The sequence below is a fragment of the Cucurbita maxima genome, unplaced genomic scaffold, assembly GCF_002738345.1.
Source record: "Cucurbita maxima cultivar Rimu unplaced genomic scaffold, Cmax_1.0 Cma_Scf00008, whole genome shotgun sequence".
Classification (NCBI taxonomy): domain Eukaryota; kingdom Viridiplantae; phylum Streptophyta; class Magnoliopsida; order Cucurbitales; family Cucurbitaceae; genus Cucurbita; species Cucurbita maxima.
Window position 1 is genome coordinate 1,977,698 of NW_019272024.1, and position 19,393 is coordinate 1,997,090.

Genomic DNA, 19,393 nt, shown 5'->3' on the forward strand with positions numbered 1-19,393 from the left:
AATGACCATAAAGTGTCCAATTCAATTATTCGATTCGTTTCCCATTCAAAATACAAGGGCAGTTTGGACAATCAACTGACTTGCAATATCTAAATAAGAAAGCATATACTATAAAGGGGAAAAAAATGAAGCATGTATAGAAAGGGAGTATGGGATAAAGTTTTTACATAAACAGTAGAGCTCAAGCTCTACTTATCCCAACCTGTGGAAAAATGCATTTAATGCTACTATTGGTGCTAACCTTTAGTTTATAATGTTTGCTGTAGCCATGGTCTGTATAATTCTGCTCCCTGTACTTCAGCAATGCACCGTTCTTCGAGTTGATGCTCGAACGAACCCGGGAGATAGCTGTCTCCCCTTCTCTGCTTCTGCCTTCTCGAGTTTTACTTGTACAAAATTCATTTACACTGGTTTTCCCCAGACCTACTGGCCAAAACCAGTCTAGCTATAAGACGATGAAGCCGTTGAGCTCCTTGGCCTGGTTTGAGTTTATTCGGGTTACCGACTGTCGAACACTTAGGGTGGCCTGCACACCAACCACCAGGAGTGAAGTCTCCTTTCTTTCGACCAAGCAAATCCTTGTCGATTCGATCTAGCACGGGATCATCTTGTTTGAACTTCCGAGCAAAGGCAGCATTGCTTGTGAATATTTTCTCTGTGTCGTTAAGAGTTAGCGTGTGTGGATGCTGTTTCGGGGGGTTGTCCCAAGAGATATAGTGTAAGTCGTGGTTCACTGCTGTAGTAGCAAACTCGGGCACATTGCACATGACAGTGTGAAAATAACCTTCAGGAGAGGACACAAAATTACTGTAGTACATGAGAAGAGTCCTTGGAAGATTATCCCAACCCCAAATGATGTATTCCACGAACGCACGAGATAGAACCATCCATGCCGAACCTGCAGAAGAGAGTTGTGTTATTTGATCGCTCGAAAGATTCAACGACGCAGGTCGTTGAGTGGCTGGCAATACTGATACATACAAAGCATCTTCCTTACAAGCAAATTTTAACATTTGGGGCATGTTATAACCCCTCGAAACCGAATCTACTCAACTACTGGATGAGGAAAGAAAGAGCACTACAAAGTACAGACTAGTTCAAACTTATAACAGTCCAAGCCTACCGCTAGTAGATATTGTCCACTTTGGCCCATTACATATCGTCGTTAGCCTCACGATTTTAAAACGTCGTCTACTAGAGAGAGGTTTCCACTCCCTTATAAGAAATGTTTCGTTACCTCTCAAAATGATGTGGGATCACACAATCCACCCTCTTGGGGACCCAGCGTCCTCGCTGGCACGCTGCCCGATGTCTGGCTCTCATACCATTTGCAATAGCCTAAGCCCACCACAAGCAAATATTGTCTGCTTGACTTATTACGTATCGCCGTCAACCTCGTGATTTTAAAACGCGTCTATTAGGGAGAGGTTTCCACTCTTACAAGAAATGCTTCGTTCCCATCTCAAACCAACGTGAGCTCACACAATCCACCCCCTGTGAGCCCAGTATCCTCGCAAGCACACCACCCAATATCGGGCTCTAATACCATTTGTAATAGCCCAAACCCACCACAAGCATATATTGTCCACTTTCGCCCGTTCCATATCACCATCAACCTCACAGTTTTAAAACGTGTATACAAGGGAGAGATTTCCACACCCTTACAAGAAATGCTTCGTTCTCCTCTCAAACCGACATGGAATCACACAAAACTCCTATGCAAATCAATTGATCCCAATGTACTTTCAAACACTAGGAAGATAAGGCAAAATGAACAAAGGTTTATAGAGGAACACGAACCAGTAAACAATTTAAACGCTGTAGGCAAAGTTCGAGATGGATTGACGTCGAAAATATCTGATTTGGTCTTCGAATACAGACCGGGATCTACGATTAACGGCATTGCTCGTTTTTCCCTGTAAATACAATCAAGTGAGCAAGTATAAGAACAAGTTATACAATATGGGCCAATATGAAAGAGATGAAAGAACACTATACTAACTCTTTCCACCCCAACTGGCTTGTATGCTCAAGAAAATTTAAGCTTCGATCCAAATTTTTGAACGTATAGAGAAGATCTGCAATGCAAAACCAATGAAAGTTCATTAAATCAAATAAGTTCATTCCAAGTTCATAAGCTAAATGATATGAACAAACCATCTTGAGTCACAAGAGGATAATCAGAAGCACTGAGGTTGATGAACCAATCCCAGTCCCTACTCCTCTTAAGAAGGATGGCACAAGCATGAAGAGTATTAGCCACCATGGTGGGTCCTCTATAAGTAACCATATTAGCCTTGCTGATCATGAAAACATTCTGAACTTCAACAAAAAGCGACTCGTTACTGACCCGGGAGGCCAATTCCAAACGTTCCTCCGCCGGTGACTCGAGGTCTAAGTGGACAACATATTGATTCAAAGGGTGATACAATGCTTTAAGGAGTCTCCATAGCTTTTCCAAGTCACCCTTTGATCCAGAAATCAAATAAGCAAAACGAGGGATCGTTGGTTCGTTAAGAGGTGAAGGTTGAACGATCTTTGATTCAGCAAAAACGGCACCCGTGTTGTTTATAGTCTTCATTTGAGCGGGAAAGATTGCGAAAAATGAATTGATTGTGTAAAGTGAGGAGACAAGACCAAGGTTGAATAAGGTGACAAGAAGAAATATGAACATGAGAGAGCTTAACACGAGAGGAAACATCCATTTCCTCTCCATGTTCATAGACCCCATCACAAGATCTTATCATGGATTGATATCAACTCTAGTTTCTATATATCATTCTTGACGGCAGGGTCTAGCTTATTTGCTAGTCTTTTGATAAGATCAAGGCACCAAATGACAACCCCAAGCTGTTGAAGTTTGGACCAAGACCCTTGAGAAACAAAACAAATGCAATAAATCAATAGTTCATACTTATACACAACGTTGATGAATATAACAAATACACAAAGGCCTCAAATCAGTAAGTTCTTAAAGGAAAATAAGAACACAACCCAGAATTCTAAACCAAAACTAGATAAGAACAGCTTAAGAAACCCTAACCTGTACATTCCAAATCAGACAAGAAATGGGCGATGAACATTGAAAATAACTTGTTCATTACAGAGAATCCATGAAGAAACAGTCTAAAAGAAGGAAATGCCATAAAAATCATCCAGAACAAGAGCAACCCAGATGAACAGATCCTTAAATCATTGAACAGAAACAAAATCACAAGAATCCAAAGAAACCCATCAAAGAATCAAATCAATATGAGGAAGGGATTCAAGAAACAAACGATTTCCCCAATACCCACCAGGGGAAAATCTATTGGGAGGATGAAACAGGAATACCCAGAAGACAAAAACAATGTAAAGAAGCAAGAATCGTCCATGGGGGCAAGAGAATACGTAAAAGACAAGGAAGAAACAGAGAGAAACGCAACAAGAACACGAAGAACTAGAGAGAGAGAGAGAGAGAGAGAGAGAGAGAGAAACCTGCCGTTCTCTGTGATTGGAGCAGAACAATGGCGTTGGTGTAAGAAACAAGGAGGGAATTATAAAGAACAACGAACGGATTTAGAGAGATCGAAATTGAAATGAGGGAATAGCTTTTTCGGGCAAAAGGGGAAGGAGAAGGACAAGTGTTTGCATCACAGAGAGATTTGGGAGAAAAAAAAAAGGCAAAAAGAGAGGAAAACAGCCTTTTATGTTCTTTGGGGTTCGGATTTATTGCACCTAAGTTTGTGATTTTCCATTGTTTTTGCCTAACTTTCCATTTCGCCCCCCACAATTTCCTCCCATTTGATGTGAATTTCAGCTTATCTTATAAGCTTCTGTGCATTTCAACTTTCAACAATGGCGGAATTTGGTGTTCTATCTGAACAGATTTGATTTTTTTACCCAAAGTTTAGTTTAGATTTTCATGATTGATAAATTAATCTCTGTTATTAATGATGAATTATCTGCAGATTTGGTTTTTGTTGTTTATTGTAATCTTGGTTTAATTAATTGTTAGTGATATAATTAAACGAAATAACATTCAATAATGTACAACATCCAAAAGGGACATAATTATTTTACTTGAAAAAGACAAACTCTTGTTTAAAATTTTAAATTATTCAATAATTTACATTTTTAGAAGATAAAAAAAGACAACTCAAAATCACTTTTTCATTAAATGTTATGATTGTAATAATTGAATCTAGAACACTTTAATTTATTCTTAATTAAATTCCAAAACAAAAATAAAATTTTAAAAATAAGTTTAATTACCATTGATTATGAATTTTGACCTACTTTTAAATTTGAAGGAATAAAATGTCAAATATGAACTAACTTAATAAATTAATAAATTAATAATTTTGATAGGTATTTATAATATTTTAGCTAATATTCGCCATAATCAACTATAATATTCATATAATTCAATGGCTATGTTAATATACAAGCTCAAAATTCCATCATTATTTTATTAAATAATTAAAAATAAAATAAATATAATTATGAGTTGAGTAAAAATTTTGGATAATAAAATAAATATTTAAAAAGTCAACAAAATAGAATTTAAATTGAAATTTTTAAGTAGCTAAAATATCATGTCATTGATGACATCTTGATTGGGCGGTTGGAGGATCTGAGAGATTTTATCAGATGCTGACTCGACCACTCACGGACTCGTTACACCCTACCTGTAAAGCAGTTGTTGGCCGTCGGATTTTAATCTGAGAGCTCAAATTTCATGACGTGGAACGCACGTGACTGTTGGAAACAGTTGGGCCCCGCGGAGTTTTGAGTTACCGCCCTTTAATGCTCATCTGCCGGAAGAAGTTCAATTTTTATTTTTATTTATGTTTTTATCCACAATTTAAATTTAGATTATTTCATTAATTATTTGTTTATTATTCCATCTTGTAACACGTACTTGATGATGTGTATTAGTGTCTACGCGTCAATTTGTTATTGTAGCTAGCTAGTAGTCGACCCTGATTGGAAAGACGAGATATCATCACAACAACAGTCGTAGGGATAAAGAAAGACTCTCAATCATTCAAAACATGCATAAGATCATAATTTTCAAATCACAAGTGAGCTAGATTGGTAAGGATAAATCTAAAGGTTCAAATTTTTCTTAGTTCCTCAGCCTTATGCGGGGCCAATCCCACGACTAAGATAATCACGCAACAACTCTCCGTGGAGTCTTCTGTGGATTATCAGGTCTGCTCGATTACCTTTAGATCTAATCGATAATTTAAACATAGTCTAACTAGTTCTTAGATTCCAAGACCGATTACTTTTAGATCTAATCGATAATTAAGAAAGATCAGCCGAACCATGGGTAGAGTAACCACAATACTTCAGAAGCAAAAAACTCATTTGGAACTCAGTTTTATTGCATAGGCTTGACCAGGACAAGATTAAGTACAGCTATATATATATATATTTCTTCAGTTTAAACTTTAAGCAATCACTAGCAGAGATGGGAGAAAATAGGCTAAACTTACTTGGAACAGTCTCTCAAGCTGTGATGTCTGAGAAGGAAGTGGCAGTCTGGAACCCATGATCATCAGGCAGTGGACCATTTCCTGGTCGGATTGAGATGGCCACCTGCAGCCCTGAAACGTCGTGGATTGCATTTGAACAAGTATGAAACAAGTAAATCTGCAATTCTTTTGAAGCTCCATATGATAGTTTGTCACAAGAACTTCGTTTTGGCCAAATGCAGTTCCGATATAGCACGAACGGGTTCTACTAATTTTTCGTCCAAAACTAACAGCAAAGAATAGCTAAAAGTAGAGAGACTCTACCTGCTGCTTTTGCTGCTACAGCTTCCTGATAGACATCTGTGATGAACAGGATCTCTGATGGTGTATCAACTCCAAGAGACTCTGAAATCTCAACATAACTCCTTATTTCTCTTTTGTTCCTGAGATACAAGAGCAGTTCCACCATCATGTTCGTGATATCGAGTATGATTATAACATGAAAAGAACAGAAATTGGTTACCCCACAGCAGTGTCAAAGAATCCTGATAAGTATTTTCTTAGATCACCATAATTAGTCTTTCCGAATATAAGCCTTTGTGCCAACCTGCTTCCGCTCGAGTATATGTAGACCTGTTCATGCCAGAAACGATATAAGTTATTACTGGTTCGTAATGTCTGTCGGAGACTCAGAGAACTTTTGGTCAATTATCACCAGGATTCCAAATGAGAATGAAGGGAAATCAATCACACGACATCTATTATTAGACAGGTCTGTCACTACTAACTCAAATATGAAATCATATGTCTCATCTAATAACTGAGTTTAGTAACTGAGTTTAATCTTTCTGTCATAGCTCACATCGGTTGGAGAGGAGAATAAAACATTCTTTATAAGAATGTGGAAATCTCTTCCTAATAGACGCGTTTTAAAAATTTTGAGGGGAAGCTCAAAAGGGAAAGCTCAAAGAGGACAATATTTGCTAGCGGTAGGCTTGGGCCGTTACACTTTTCTAAATATGTTGTGAGGAACACTTCGAACACATCTGCAAAAATTTTTCTTCAAAGTGACTCAAGTATGCTTAAGTTTAGTCTTTCTCCACGCATCAATGCAATTTTGGAGGACTCAAAGGACATCCATTCAAATCTTAGATTGTTGAATTAAGAGAGATCAATAAATATCGTTTTTATTTTAGTAGTAATCACATCATTTCTTCGTCACTTGGGTTAGAAAAAGGTTGTGGCCCCAAAGTCGAATTGACTGATGGTAGTCAGTCGAAGCTCCAATAGGTAGCCACTCCCTTCTCAGGAAACTGTACGTGATCATTCTTCCTTTAAAGCAAGAGGCGAGTTGGATTTTGAACATCCCAAGATAGTTCAGTCTACATCTGGTCCAGCGCGGGAGTTAGAACATTGAGAAGACCTTTTCCTACTTAATCTCAAATAGAAACTTGTACTGATTTTAGCAAGAATCAAGAGGTGGAAGGGAACAACCTTAATGCCCAAAGCATGCCATCTCTCAAGAGCCTCTGGCACATCATCAAAAACTATTCCCTCCAATTCATTCCCTGAAAATCCTGTTCTCCATATGTGACCCTGCATAGCTAGAAGTCAGCTCACTCAGAAAATCTGCCAAATGAATTGTAGTAAGATAAATTGAGAATCATTTTACTTGCATACTTGCAATTGTTTCAAGGCAGCTATCTTGCGGTCAGCTTTTATCATTGCTTCAACATTAGCAACCAATGCTGCAATGACTTCCTCTTTCCCAGCATTATCAGGAGGGACGGGCACAGCTTCAGCGACACCTTTTTTCAAATCTTCTTCAACCTGAAACACAGTTTTATTGATAAATGCTCACATCAACGACGTAGTGATTCATCAGAAAATTTAGAACTTTTAGAATTTGGTTATCCAAACATATTTTCTCTGAATCTGGAACAGAAAATTGTGAAAACAAATCCCAAATAGCCTCTCAAGTACCAAATTCTAACCGTTCAAGCTCACCGCTAGTAGATATTATCCTTTTTGAGCTTTCCCTTTCGGACTTCCTTTCAAGGTTTTTAAAACGCGTCTTCTAAGGAGAAGTTTCCACACCCTTATAAAAGGCGTTTCGTTCTCCTCCTCAACCGATGTGAGATCTCACAATCCACCCCCCTTCCGAGCCCAGCATCCTCGCTGGCACTCGTTCCTTTCTCCAATCGATGTGGGACCCCCACTAAATCCACCCCTTTGGGGCCCAACATCTTTGTTGGCACATTGCCTCATGTCCACCCCCTTCGGGGCTCAGCCTCCTTGCTGTCACATTGCTTGGTGTCTGACTCTAATATCATTTCTAACAACCCAAGCCCACCGCTAGCAGATATTGTTCTCTTTGGGCTTTTCCTTTCGGGCTTACCCTCAAGGTTTTTAAAACACGTCTGCTAGGAGAAATTTCCACACCCTTGTAAAGGGTGTTTCGTTCTCCTCTCCAACCGATGTGAGATCTCAAACAAATTGAATTTACTGGTAGGAGGAGATTTCTGTATCACATATTAACTCATGAACGCACACGCTATTCCTGTTTAACTAACAATGCTCAAATAAATACCGTAAATAGATCGTAGACATTCTACAGACTGCAACATAATCAAAATACTGTTGAACCAAAATATCTTACTTGTGAACGCAATAACATAATGTCATCTTGGGTTTCTGCAGTTTCATACGTTAAAATCAAATGCTTTCCAACGTTATCACGAGCATATGGAAAGAGTATGTCAGTAACAAAAGATATTGGAGTAGTAGTCCCTTCGATATCAAGAACTATGCAACGCTGCATCGAAAATATAAATGAGAAATGAACCACAATTGAAAAGAAGATTCCTAACCCAGATACAAAAATGATATACCTCAAAGGTAAAAGAAAAGAATGAAAAATCAAAGGCTAAAACTTTAAGCTTCCCAATTAAACAAAATGCACTTCAACTCACTGGCAATGGTTTGTTTTCATTATTTAAACCTTGAGCCCCAGCCTTCACAGAAATTTTGCTTGAAATTCCTTTGATGCTCCCGAAAGGATCCTGAGTTGGAGAAGACTAATCAATGCCTAGTTGACGAAGCTTAATAGCAGCATCAAAGAGATAGTGACAACAATCAGCCTGTAAAATTAAGTTATTGATTACTGAGACCGAATGAAAGCAAGACAGACCCAAAATCAATTTCTTGAAACTGTTTAAAATCAGAGGTTTCATCATCTACAAAGCTCAAAGGAACTTCTCATTCGAAGGTTTCTATCAAATAAAACGGGACGATAAGAAAAGGCACATACAATGCTGAATAAGTTTGAGATTTACCCAAAATAACAAAACAAAACCTTCTCCTAACTTAAAGTAATGCCACAACAATAGTTATTGTTGCTGTTTTTAATAAGAAACACAAATTTGGTTGTGGTGGATGGATTTGGCAATCAAATAAGAACGAAAAAGGTTGGTCGATCATGCAAAGATCAGTGAAGTTAATGTCTCGAGGTATAGGAGACATTGCTTATATGAACATTAGCTCATTTATAGCATAACTATGTATTTTCTATTCATCACAAGTTGATTATACTCTTATGCAGGGAACTATACCTTCATAAAAAGAGGTCTACCATCCAAACAGTTCGGGAGCTTGTGAGAAAATGGCTTTGGAGGTGGTGAATATAAGATTGACCCACCATAAGATAACATGCAGGTGTCCTCCGCGAGCATTCTCTCCTTCTTAACACCTGTGTATAATCAAACAAAAGCAAAAGAAAATTCATCTAAATCCGTGAATTCAAAGCCCTTTATACTCTTGCCAAACAAAAAAACAGGTGATCTTATGCTATAGTTCTTGATGGCGTGAACCATTAAGATCATCTTCTTCTGCAAAGAGAAGGGTAAATTGGATATCCTCCCAACAAGAACTAGTTTGAATTACAACGACGCCTAGCCATATTCATACGGCAGTTACAAACAGCCAAAAAGACTGAAGCAGAAGGAATTACCATAATAAAAAAAAATTCTACACCAAAAAGACTAAAGGAAAATCACATTCCCAAGGAACTGAATTAGAAAGAGAAAGATGGAGAAATTCTCACCGGAATGTGACAAAGAGATTGTGTGTTGTCCCTTGGGAATGGAGTGGTCGTGAACCTTGATGGCAATGCTACCGGCGGGGCTGGAAACCAATCGGAGGCCGTAGAATTGGCGGGAAAGCTCCGCCATCAGAGCCTTCGTATTGTTTGCAGCCTTGGTGTCCACATAAGCTAGAGAAGTCGTAGCCAACTTGACTCCATTGACGGCCAGAGGTGAAGCCATCGCCATTTGAGTGATTCAACAGAGATCAGAGAAGAAGGATAGAGAACGGATATACCTTCACTGCCCTTTCTTCCTCTTACTTTCAACTTTCACTTTTTACATTTTAGTCCCCATATTTTTTGCTTTTTACCATTTAATCCTTATAATTTGATTGACAGTTAAATGAAAAGTTATCCAAATTTTACAATTTTTTTTATTTTTGAGTTTATTAAATATTGATATTAATAATTATCTTCAAATAAATTATTTTAATAAAATTATTTAAAAGTTGAATTATTAATTATACATTTCAGATAAAAATAATAATAAATTGTAAAAACATTTTGAAATATACTAAAATAAATGAAAATTGAATGTGAAAAGACCAAAAACACCTTTTAAGGGTATAAAAGACCCTTGTCATGTATCTTTATTTCCGTATAATATTATTTAAAACTCCCATAGAATTCATCCATTTTAAATTAATTAATTAATATATTTTTTTTTATTCTACTCGAGAGTGAAAATACTTACGATAAAATATAACAAAATTAAAAGTATATTTAAGTAACGAAAAAATAATTTTTAATACTAAAAAAAAACAATGTTTTTAAGCATTTGAAAAAAGTCATTGGGAACCAACTTTAAAAATGAAAATATATAATTCTCTTATATGAACTAAACTAAAAGAGCTATATCTTTTACTTTATTATCAGATCGATCCATTTCAATCGATTTTGCATACAAAACGACCAAAAGAAGACAAGCAGTTTGCGACGAGAGACCACAGATGTATCCGATCCATAAACCCTGCATCATATCAAATCAACAAGAAAGTGAAGAACAAAGATTCATACCAATGTCTTTGACTACGTAGTTAGAACAATCGTGTGTAAAGTTTGTCACCTTAGAATATAATCTAAGCTTAAACCCGAGAAGGATCGATATCGATACACCGACAATGTAGAACGTGGACAAGTTTATGTATACAGCCAAGTGCTGCCAACCGTAACCTCTAGCCACCCCTGCAGTTCAATGAGACCTTATGAGAAACAAAGCAGTGTTGAATGGGAATGAAGCTTTTTAGTACTGAACCTGATATGGCGCCTTGCACCGAGTCCAATGTTATCGAGATAGCGAGCAACGGCACCATGGAAGAAAAACTGTCTGTTATTGTAACGCTGTTGCTGAAGAAGCTAGCCCAGGTGCTTTGGCCAAAGGCAAGTGCCAAAACAACTAGAAGAGGGACGAGGACAGCAAGCTTGAGAGTCACAAACATGGCAGTTCTGGCTCTGTCAAGATTGCCTGCTCCCAACTCATTTGAGACCCTTGTGCTGCTACAAAATGCCATTTGTTTGAGAAGGAGAACTTTCAAAACTAAGGGGCAGGATAAGCTGATAGATTACGATAACAGGACTACATTATTGTGAGATCTCACATCAGTTGGGAGGAAAATGAAACCTTTTTTATAAAAGGTGAGGAAACCTCTCCTTAGCAGACGTGTTTTAAAAACCTTAAGGAGAAGCCCGAAAGAGAAAGCCGAAAGTGTGGGTTTGGGCAGTTACAATATTAAAACCAAGTTTAAACTACTGAGACGCAATTGTTCAAACTATGTAATAACGAACCTTACTGTAGCGCTGAGACCACAAGTGATCATGTAAGCAATGGTTTCCGTGTTGTCACTAAAAAAATCAGGTATGGAAACCAAACCAAGTAAGAACAATGGAAGGATTGCATTCATATCAGAAGAACATGGAAAAATAGATTTACTAACCACATTGCTATCAGTGAAGTACTTGTTTCAGGGTTCGGCATCAACCCGGCTAAAAAGACCATAATCTCGACCGCCCAATACTCCAAACTTCAATGGATTAGAACGATAAAAAACATGAAAGGTCCATGAGTTATGAATGATATCAGTGTAAGTTACATTCAAGAGGGAAAGAGGATGCTTACCACACCATTGCTGCAGATGGAAGAGCTAGTTTTAAGCTTGAAAGACTATAGGTAAAAGCTTCGGATGAAAAGCCCTGCCAAGATTTCTCAAACTTCTTTGCTTTAAGTACATATATAGCTAAGATCAGGCATGACATCCATAACGAGATCGATGTGGCCAATGGAGCTCCGTTGAAACCGAGACGCGTCCAGTGAACCAGACCATATGTAATCGCTAAGTGGACGAGCATTGGCACTGCAGAGAAGAAAATCAAAGGCATGACAACAGATTGTGTCTGAAGAAACCTCAGGATGTTCTGTAGTAAGCCATAAGCAAATAATCCTGGGATGAGAAACTTCATATACGTTGCAGATATCCTCGAAATCTCGGGTTCTTGATGGAGCAAGACTAGAATACGTTCGGTGTAAATCCACAACACTGAAACAATGATGGAACAAAAGAATGATAAGATACAAGAGCCTTGAAGATACAACCCCATCTTCCCATAAAGCTTCCTGCCAAATGCTTGCCCACAAAGCGTTTCGAGTGCGCCGCTCAGTCCCGTCTAGAGAACAAGAAGAAAGTTACAGCAAAAATAGGTACAATACTAAAACAAAAACAGATCAAGCTGAGTTATCATCATACTTAAAACTCTCCCTGGAATTTAGAACACATTTTAAAAGCGCAAAGTTGAGTTTTAGTGATGCTAATGAGATTCGGATTAGGATAATCTTATCCTAATTACAAGAAAATGGGCAACAGATTTTGACATCCTCACCTTGAGATCTGCTGCCTTATGTGCCTCATAATAGTTGGATACTCCATTTCTTATATGCTATGTGCTGAAATATTGGAAATATTAGAGATTATCACAACAGATCATACCACCAAGCAGAGGGATCTTCTAATACATCGGCCTCATATGCTTAAGATAGCAAACTCGATCCTTAAACTTTCGTAGTTGTGTCTATTTGGTCCTTACACTTTAAAACGTTTCGACCATATCAATTTGGTTGAAGCGATCGACATAAATGGCAAAAGAAAATGAAAAACTGGACAAAATAGACTAACATATTCAACATATCTTAAGGGCTCAATTGATCACATCCAGTTTCTAAACTTATCTCTCTAATCAAATCAGCTAACCACTAATCATCATTTAGCCATCAAAGTTCAACTATTAAACATGTAAATCTTTACCTACTTTCAACAATCTTTTCAGTCATCCAATACTTGCTATTGACAAGGAATCTTGCACAATCATATGTTAATCTATTGATGAAGCAGAAATAGACAATTTCCTTCCATTTTCATTCGGATTTTGATCGAAAAAAAGCACTGAATTCCAATGATTCAAGCTTGGTGGACAGCAATGGCAGAAAGTTAGTCATCCCCAAGAAGAAGAAGAAAAGTGAGTTTCTAGCCGCTGTAAACTCAATTTCTTCCAATTTTTCATCTCTTATCAGCATAAAAAAGAGAGCTAAAAGATCCATTTCACCAAATCATGAAATCAGAGAGAGAGAGAGAGAGAGAGAGAGAGGTACCATGAAAGCGAAGCCAGTGACGCTAGCCAGAGTACTAGCAAGAGTAGCAGCAGCAAGCTCGAGCTCACCAAGGTGACCAGCAAACATAACAGAGACGAGAGATATCATGTAATAGAATACATTTGTAAGAATCAATGGAAGTGAAAATAGAAGTTGAAGCTTTGCTTCCTCCATATCCAACCCTCTCTTCCACCATCTCCATTGTTTTGCTTCGAATCCAAGCTCCAACAATGGCTCTCTGCGATCTTCCATCTTCTTCCCGCTTCTCCATTTCACACCAAACCCTGCTTTTATAGATTACGTGGGAGAGTCCTCTCTGGACGAAGGTTCAAAAAATCTCCAATAAATGGAAAAGAAATAAAGTCCAAATTACCATTTTTAACATTTCTTTTATTTTATAATTCAATAATTAATTAATATTTAATTATTTTATTTACTCCACTAATTTCAAAAATAATTAAATTTTAATTGTCTATCTAATAATTCTGATTAAAATTAAAAGTTCCAATTCTATAATAATTACAAAATCTAAAGTTTGGAAACTTGTTGAATTAAAAGTATAAAGTATAGGGCTAAAATGGTAATTTAACAATTTTTAAATATGGAATAAATTAAGTATAAATTTTGTATTTTGTCTAAAAAAATTTTTTTTTTATTTCTAAAAGTTGCGATAATATTTTTAAACTTTAGAAAAAATATTTAAAAATACTTTTATTTTTATTTTTTTAGTATTTTATTTATAAAAAAATTAAACTTTGAAAAGTGGTTAAACAATATTTCAAAAAATTTATTAATAACTTTAAATTTTTAAAAAAATTTCTATATTTTAAAAATACCGATAATACAAATAATATTAATATTATGAGAATTTGGTTTTTAGTTTCCATAATCAAAATAATATATTTAAATTTCTCGTTAAATTTTAAAATTGACGTTTAATTTTTAAAATAAAAAATATAATTATTAAATTCTGAATATCTTGATTTTTTCTCTATTTTGTGATTTGTTGTTTTTATTAATTCCAGAATAGATTGTTATAATTGGAATCATAAATTATATTATTAATTCCCTCATTTAATTAAAAAAAATTAGTGTAAATTAAGCAAAATTTAGAGAGGGAATGATTATAAAACCTGATTTAAAACGTTTTAAATAATATTTATTAATTTAAAAACAAAAATACTAAAAAATATATTTTTTTTATCTTTAAAAAATATTATTAAAATTTAAAAAGGATAACATTAATATTTTATTTTAAAAATACACACGATCTTTAGATACAACTTAACAATATTTTTCTTTTTCTCATTTTTAAAATTTATAACTTTTTAAAAAATGAAAATATAAAAAATTTCAATAATTTATTTTTAAGTTAATTATTTTCCACCTCATAATAACTTTAAATAATTAGAGTTTTATTTAAATTTAAATCATTTATAGAAAGTAAACCCATCATACCTCTTCTTAAAATTTGGTGGGCGTTAAGGTGGGACCCACAAAAATATTGCTAATTTTTTTTTTTTTTTTATGTATATTTGAATCGATAAATTTATTTATACTTCAAAAATAAGTTGTAACGTATTAAAATTAAAAAATCATAAATTTTAAAATATATAGACTAAATTAATGATAAAAAAAAGTGTTATTTTAAAAATATTTCATTAAATGCTCGTACAAAATATGAAAGTCGGCCTTAGTGATCCGACGGTGTCGAGTGGAAGGGTCGTCGCTCAACGGATAAAAGTTACTCTAAGGATAACAGGTTGATCTTCCCCAAGAACTCACATCGACGGGAAGGTTTGGCACTTCGATGCAGCTCTTTGCCACCTGGGGCTGTAGTATGTTACAAGAAAGTGGTCCGACATTTAAATAAGTTTCTTCTTCTTTCAAGCATATGGACAATATTTTTGAGACGATGTCGCTACTCAAACTCGAATCAATGAAGAACAGGAGTTTCTTTTCCCAAGCAGCTGGTTTTGTTTCCTGTTACATCTATTCCTTCCCACTTTCCTCTAAATGTTACCAGCAAAAGGGCAATAGTTTGGCAGGCAAGGCCACAAGTTAAGCCAATCCATAAGCCCTGCACAAAGCAATCAAAGCTTTCATAACCCCATCACAACCTTACTCTTCTGTGTGCTAGCTAGCAAATCATTTACCTTGGCGTATAGCTTTGAATGAAAACCAAGAACGGCCGACGTCGTGAGCCCGATGACGTAGAACATCGGGAGGCTTATGTAAGTAGCCAAATGCTGCCAGCCCACAGCCCCTTGCCGCGCCTGCGTTGGAATCGAGCATATCGAGCATATCATAAAGAAAGCATTAGTTTAGTTAGGAAGCAAATGGAGAGGAATGGCCGTATTTGTACCTGATACCACTCCTTGTACTGAATCCAAGAGTATTGAAAGCAGAAGAAAAGGGACCATTGAAGCAAATTCCTTCTCTATCTTTGGACTATTACTGAAGAAGCTAGACCAGATACTATGTCCAAATCCTAACGCTAGAAGAACCACGAGCATGAGGAGGAGAGATAGCTCAAGAGACACGAACGTAGCTCTCTTAGCTTTGCTAGAATTGCCTGCACCGAGCTCATTCGCCACCCTTGTGCTGACACGAGTATCACTCTTGGCTTATTCTCAGTCTTACAGAGAACAGAACACAACAAAATGAATGCTAATCTCTAGTTGTGTACCTTGTAGCAGTGCTTAGGCCGTACGTGATAGTGAAGGTGATACATTCGGTATTGTCGCTGTAGTATTGGAAGATCAAATTGATTCATACGAATGAGTAAAAGAGAGTTTTTATGTCATAGAAACAGTGTAAGAGTAGAGATAAGTACCACATTGCAATTAGTGAGGTAGTTATTTCTGAGTCTGGCATCACCCCAGCCAAGAACACCAAAATTTCAAAGGCCCAGTACTCCAAACTACATGAATTTAAACAGCAAAAGGGGTAAGATATTAAGGTATTCCAATACTTGAAGCTCCTTCCAGATCACGTATAGGATCATGTCGAGGATTGTCGGGAGGTGATCATGGATTTATAAGTAAGGAATACATCTCTATGGGTATGAGGCCTTTTGGGAAAACCAAAGGTAAAGTCATGAGAGCTAATGCTCAAAGTTGACAATATCGTACCATTGTGGAGAGTCGTTATTCCTAACGTGGTATCAGAGTCATGCCTTTAAGTTAGCCATGTCAATAGAATCCTCAAATGTCAAACAAAGAAGTTGTGAGCCTTGAAGGTGTAGTTAAAAGTGACTCAAGTGTCGAATAAATTGTGTACTTTGTTCGAGGGCTCCAAAGAAGGAGTCTAGCCTTGATTAAAGGGAGGTTGTTTGAGGGCTCCATAGGCCTCAGGGGAGGCTATATGGTGTAGATCATGGATTTATAAGTAAGAAATGCATCTTCATTGGTACAAGACCTTTTGGGAAAACCAAAAGTAAAGTCATGAGAGCTATATCATACCATTGTGGAGGTTCGTGATTCCTAATATGGTATCAGAGCCATATCTTTAACTTAATCATATCAATAGAATGCTCAAGTGTCAAACAAATAAGTTGTGAGCTTAGAAGGTGCCAGTCAAAAGTGACTCAAGTGTCGAACAAATGGTGTATTTTGTTCGAGGACTCCAGAGAAGGAGCTGAGCCTCGATTAAGAGGAGACTAGTCGAGGGCTCCATAGGCCTCAAGAGAGGCTCTATAGTGTACTTTGTTCGAGAGGAGGACTGTTGAGGATGGTTAAGAGGGAGTCTCACATTGGCTAACTAAGGGAATGATCATGGGTTTATAAGTAAGGAATACATCTCCATTGGTACGAGACCTTTTAGGAAGACCAAAAGTAAAGTCATGAGAGCTAATGTTCAAAGTGAACAATATCACATCAGTAGAGCTTCGTGATTCCTAACAGATTATAGTTCACAACGATAAAGAGTCAAGGGTGCTTACCAAACCATTGCTGCAGACGGGATGGCTAGTTCGAGCGAAGTAGCTCAAAGATTCAGATGAAAATCCTTCCCATGTTTGCTCAAACTTGTTTGTCTTAAACATATATGTCCCCAACATCAAGCAAGATATCCACAAGGAAATGGAACATGCCAAGGCAGGTCCCCTGATTCCAAGACACGTCCAATTCACCAAAGCATATGCTGTACAAATGTGGATGAACATAGGCACAGCTGAGAAGACAACCAAGAGCTCAACAATAGACTGAGTTTGAAGAAATCTCAGGAGGTTTTGCAGAAGTCCATGAGCAAATAAGCCTGGAATTAGAAACTTGACATAGGTAGCAGCAAGTTTTGATATGGCAGGGTCTTGATGGAGTAAAATAAGGAGAGACTCGGTGTAGAACCATAAGACAGATAAGATAACAAAGAAGAACAAAGACACAATGCAAGAGGCTTGCAGATACAAGCCGAGCTTCCCATATTGTTTGGCACCAAACGCTTGGCCACAGTGTCTCTAGTGCTCCACTAAGTCCAATCTGCTCAAGAGAATCGAATCAAATAGCTTAGAATTCAGAGAAGCAAAAGAATCAGTGTAATCTTATAGAGAGAAGCTTCAAATCAAGAGTTTAGCCAGACTTTTTAGGACTGAGAAAGCTTAGGCTTAGCTAAGCCTGTGGACAACCAACAGCCTGACCTTAGCTTGATCCTTTATGTCAGGAAGAACGACTCTCACAATGATATGATATTGTCCACTTTGAGTATTAAACTCTCATGGCCTTACTTTGGATTTCCCTAAAAGGCCTCGTATCAATGAAGATGTATTCCTTACTTATAGGACTCCCTCCCAACAATCCTCCCCCGGAACAAAGTACACTATAGAGCCTTCCCTGAGGCATGTGTAGCCCTCGAACAACCTCCCCTTAATCGAGGCTCGACTCCTTCTCTAGAGTCACTTTTGACTGCACCTTCGAAGCTCACAACTTCTTTGTTCGACATTTGAGGATTCTATTGACATGGCTAAGTTGTGGGCATGACTCTAATACCATGTTAGGAATAACGACTCTACACAATGGTATGATACTGTTCACTTTGAGCATAAGCTCTCATGGCTTTGCTTTAGGCTTCCCCAAAAGGCCTTGTACCAATAGAAATGTATTCCTTACTTATAGGACTCTCTCCGAACAATCTTCAACAACTTATTTGATTATCAAAATCAGAACAAATCACAACACCAAAGATGAACTATAAATTGTGCAAGAACTGGTAGAACATTAACAAAAAAAACCCTCCAAAAGCAGTCTTCAATCTTCAAAAAAAAAAAAAACAGAGCACATTGGTCTCATGAACCTCAAAAATCTCAAGAAAGAAAGAAAACAAAAGGTCTAAGAAGTTACCATGAAAGCAAATCCAGAGACGGTGCCCCAGGAGTTGCCAAGAGTTGCACCGGCGAGCTCGAGGTCACCAAGATGACCGGCGAACATGGCGGAAATTAAAGGTATTAAGTAGTAGGAAGCATTAGTAACAATCATGGGAAGCGAAAACAAGAACTGGGTCTTGGCCTCGTCAACATCAATGACTCTGTTCCACCACCGGACTCTCCCCTTAGCCTCGTCTTCGCCGGCATGACGAAGGTGCTGCAACAATGGCGCGTTTTGAGCCTCCATTTTAGAGCTCGGTAACGCCTCTGTTCCTACATACACAAAGAGTCAAAGACTCAGAAATCAATTTTGATTCAAACACAGAGCAGGAAAAGGTTAAAACAGCTTGCGATTGCAGGTGCGTGGGAAACTAATTGGTATTGTTTTAAGCTATCCTTGGCTCAGTCATCTCTTGAATATTGGCTCCATGTGGGTGTCTCCGATTCTTCGCCATTGTCAGCATCTAAAGCTTCTCTGTTCTTGAACCCTTCACCCTCCATCAATATCTTGATGAATTTCAATGAACCCATTGTTTAAAATAGCTTCAAACTCCGAATAGAAACCCAAATGCACGAGGATCCATACACCTTCGAATCCAACTCAGTATGGGTAACGAAAGAATCCAAAGCGGAAGAGGTTAGGCGACACCACTGTTGTAATCAAGCATGAACATGCATGAGCAAATAGGGTGAGATTGGATGTTAAAATTTGATCTAACTGCAAATTGCAAAAACCAGCTGCGTCATTAAACACTCTCCAAGAACTAAAAAAAAAAAAAAAAAAAAAAAAA

The 19,393-nt window shown here is 37.2% G+C and overlaps 3 protein-coding genes and 1 pseudogene across 7 annotated transcripts; all 4 read right to left on the minus strand.

Moving 5' to 3' along the window:
• Nucleotides 1-2: 2 nt before the first annotated feature.
• Nucleotides 3-3,844, minus strand: LOC111482721 (beta-glucuronosyltransferase GlcAT14B-like). Of its 3 annotated transcripts, none has more exons than XM_023128646.1 (5): nt 3,478-3,844; nt 2,158-2,873; nt 2,003-2,078; nt 1,801-1,916; nt 3-898 (listed from the first exon to the last, which is right to left on the minus strand). In XM_023128646.1, exons 2-5 carry the CDS (start codon nt 2,729-2,731, stop codon nt 399-401), a joined length of 1,266 nt encoding a protein of 421 aa, XP_022984414.1. In that variant the 5' UTR covers nt 2,732-2,873; nt 3,478-3,844; the 3' UTR covers nt 3-398. The 3 variants fall into 3 exon arrangements, with proteins under 3 accessions (XP_022984414.1, XP_022984416.1, XP_022984413.1); XM_023128648.1 differs by lacking the exon at nt 3,478-3,844 and adding an exon at nt 3,044-3,471; XM_023128645.1 differs by lacking the exon at nt 3,478-3,844 and having other exon boundaries at nt 2,158-3,471.
• Nucleotides 3,845-4,587: 743 nt separating this feature from the next.
• LOC111482722 (probable bifunctional methylthioribulose-1-phosphate dehydratase/enolase-phosphatase E1 1) lies at nt 4,588-9,938 on the minus strand. 2 transcript variants are annotated; one of them, XM_023128650.1, is made up of 10 exons: nt 9,565-9,938; nt 9,074-9,210; nt 8,435-8,524; nt 8,122-8,277; nt 7,143-7,292; nt 6,957-7,058; nt 5,986-6,095; nt 5,787-5,905; nt 5,484-5,594; nt 4,588-4,796 (listed from the first exon to the last, which is right to left on the minus strand). In XM_023128650.1, exons 1-9 carry the CDS (start codon nt 9,788-9,790, stop codon nt 5,497-5,499), a joined length of 1,188 nt encoding a protein of 395 aa, XP_022984418.1. In that variant the 5' UTR covers nt 9,791-9,938; the 3' UTR covers nt 4,588-4,796; nt 5,484-5,496. The 2 variants fall into 2 exon arrangements, with proteins under 2 accessions (XP_022984418.1, XP_022984417.1); XM_023128649.1 differs by lacking the exon at nt 4,588-4,796 and having other exon boundaries at nt 5,319-5,594; nt 9,565-9,937.
• Nucleotides 9,939-10,410: 472 nt separating this feature from the next.
• On the minus strand, nt 10,411-13,561 carry LOC111482720 (protein DETOXIFICATION 18-like). Of its 2 annotated transcripts, none has more exons than XM_023128644.1 (7): nt 13,244-13,561; nt 11,720-12,264; nt 11,538-11,624; nt 11,389-11,445; nt 10,859-11,097; nt 10,670-10,788; nt 10,411-10,573 (listed from the first exon to the last, which is right to left on the minus strand). In XM_023128644.1, the coding sequence occupies exons 1-7, from the start codon at nt 13,493-13,495 to the stop codon at nt 10,442-10,444; spliced, it is 1,431 nt and encodes a 476-aa protein (XP_022984412.1). In that variant the 5' UTR covers nt 13,496-13,561; the 3' UTR covers nt 10,411-10,441. The 2 variants fall into 2 exon arrangements, with proteins under 2 accessions (XP_022984412.1, XP_022984411.1); XM_023128643.1 differs by having other exon boundaries at nt 10,859-11,100.
• Nucleotides 13,562-14,945: 1,384 nt separating this feature from the next.
• Nucleotides 14,946-19,393, minus strand: part of LOC111482718 — a 5,405-nt pseudogene continuing 957 nt past the window's right edge.

Coding starts and splice junctions, on each gene's coding strand:
- LOC111482721 (XM_023128646.1), bottom strand. CDS start 2,731: ATGGGGTCTATGAACATGGAGAGGAAATGGATGTTTCCTCTCGTGTTA. Junction 2,079..2,157: donor TCCTCTTGTGACTCAAGATG/GTTTGTTCATAT, acceptor TTTGCATTGCAG/ATCTTCTCTATACGTTCAAA. Junction 899..1,800: donor AGCGTTTAAATTGTTTACTG/GTTCGTGTTCCT, acceptor TCTCTTCTGCAG/GTTCGGCATGGATGGTTCTA.
- LOC111482720 (XM_023128643.1), bottom strand. CDS start 13,495: ATGGAAGATCGCAGAGAGCCATTGTTGGAGCTTGGATTCGAAGCAAAA. Junction 10,789..10,858: donor GGTGCAAGGCGCCATATCAG/GTTCAGTACTAA, acceptor ATTGAACTGCAG/GGGTGGCTAGAGGTTACGGT. Junction 10,574..10,669: donor AGCTTAGATTATATTCTAAG/GTGACAAACTTT, acceptor GATATGATGCAG/GGTTTATGGATCGGATACAT.
- LOC111482722 (XM_023128650.1), bottom strand. CDS start 9,790: ATGGCGATGGCTTCACCTCTGGCCGTCAATGGAGTCAAGTTGGCTACG. Junction 9,211..9,564: donor AATCTCTTTGTCACATTCCG/GTGAGAATTTCT, acceptor GATTATACACAG/GTGTTAAGAAGGAGAGAATG. Junction 8,525..9,073: donor GTAGACCTCTTTTTATGAAG/GTATAGTTCCCT, acceptor TCTCCAACTCAG/GATCCTTTCGGGAGCATCAA.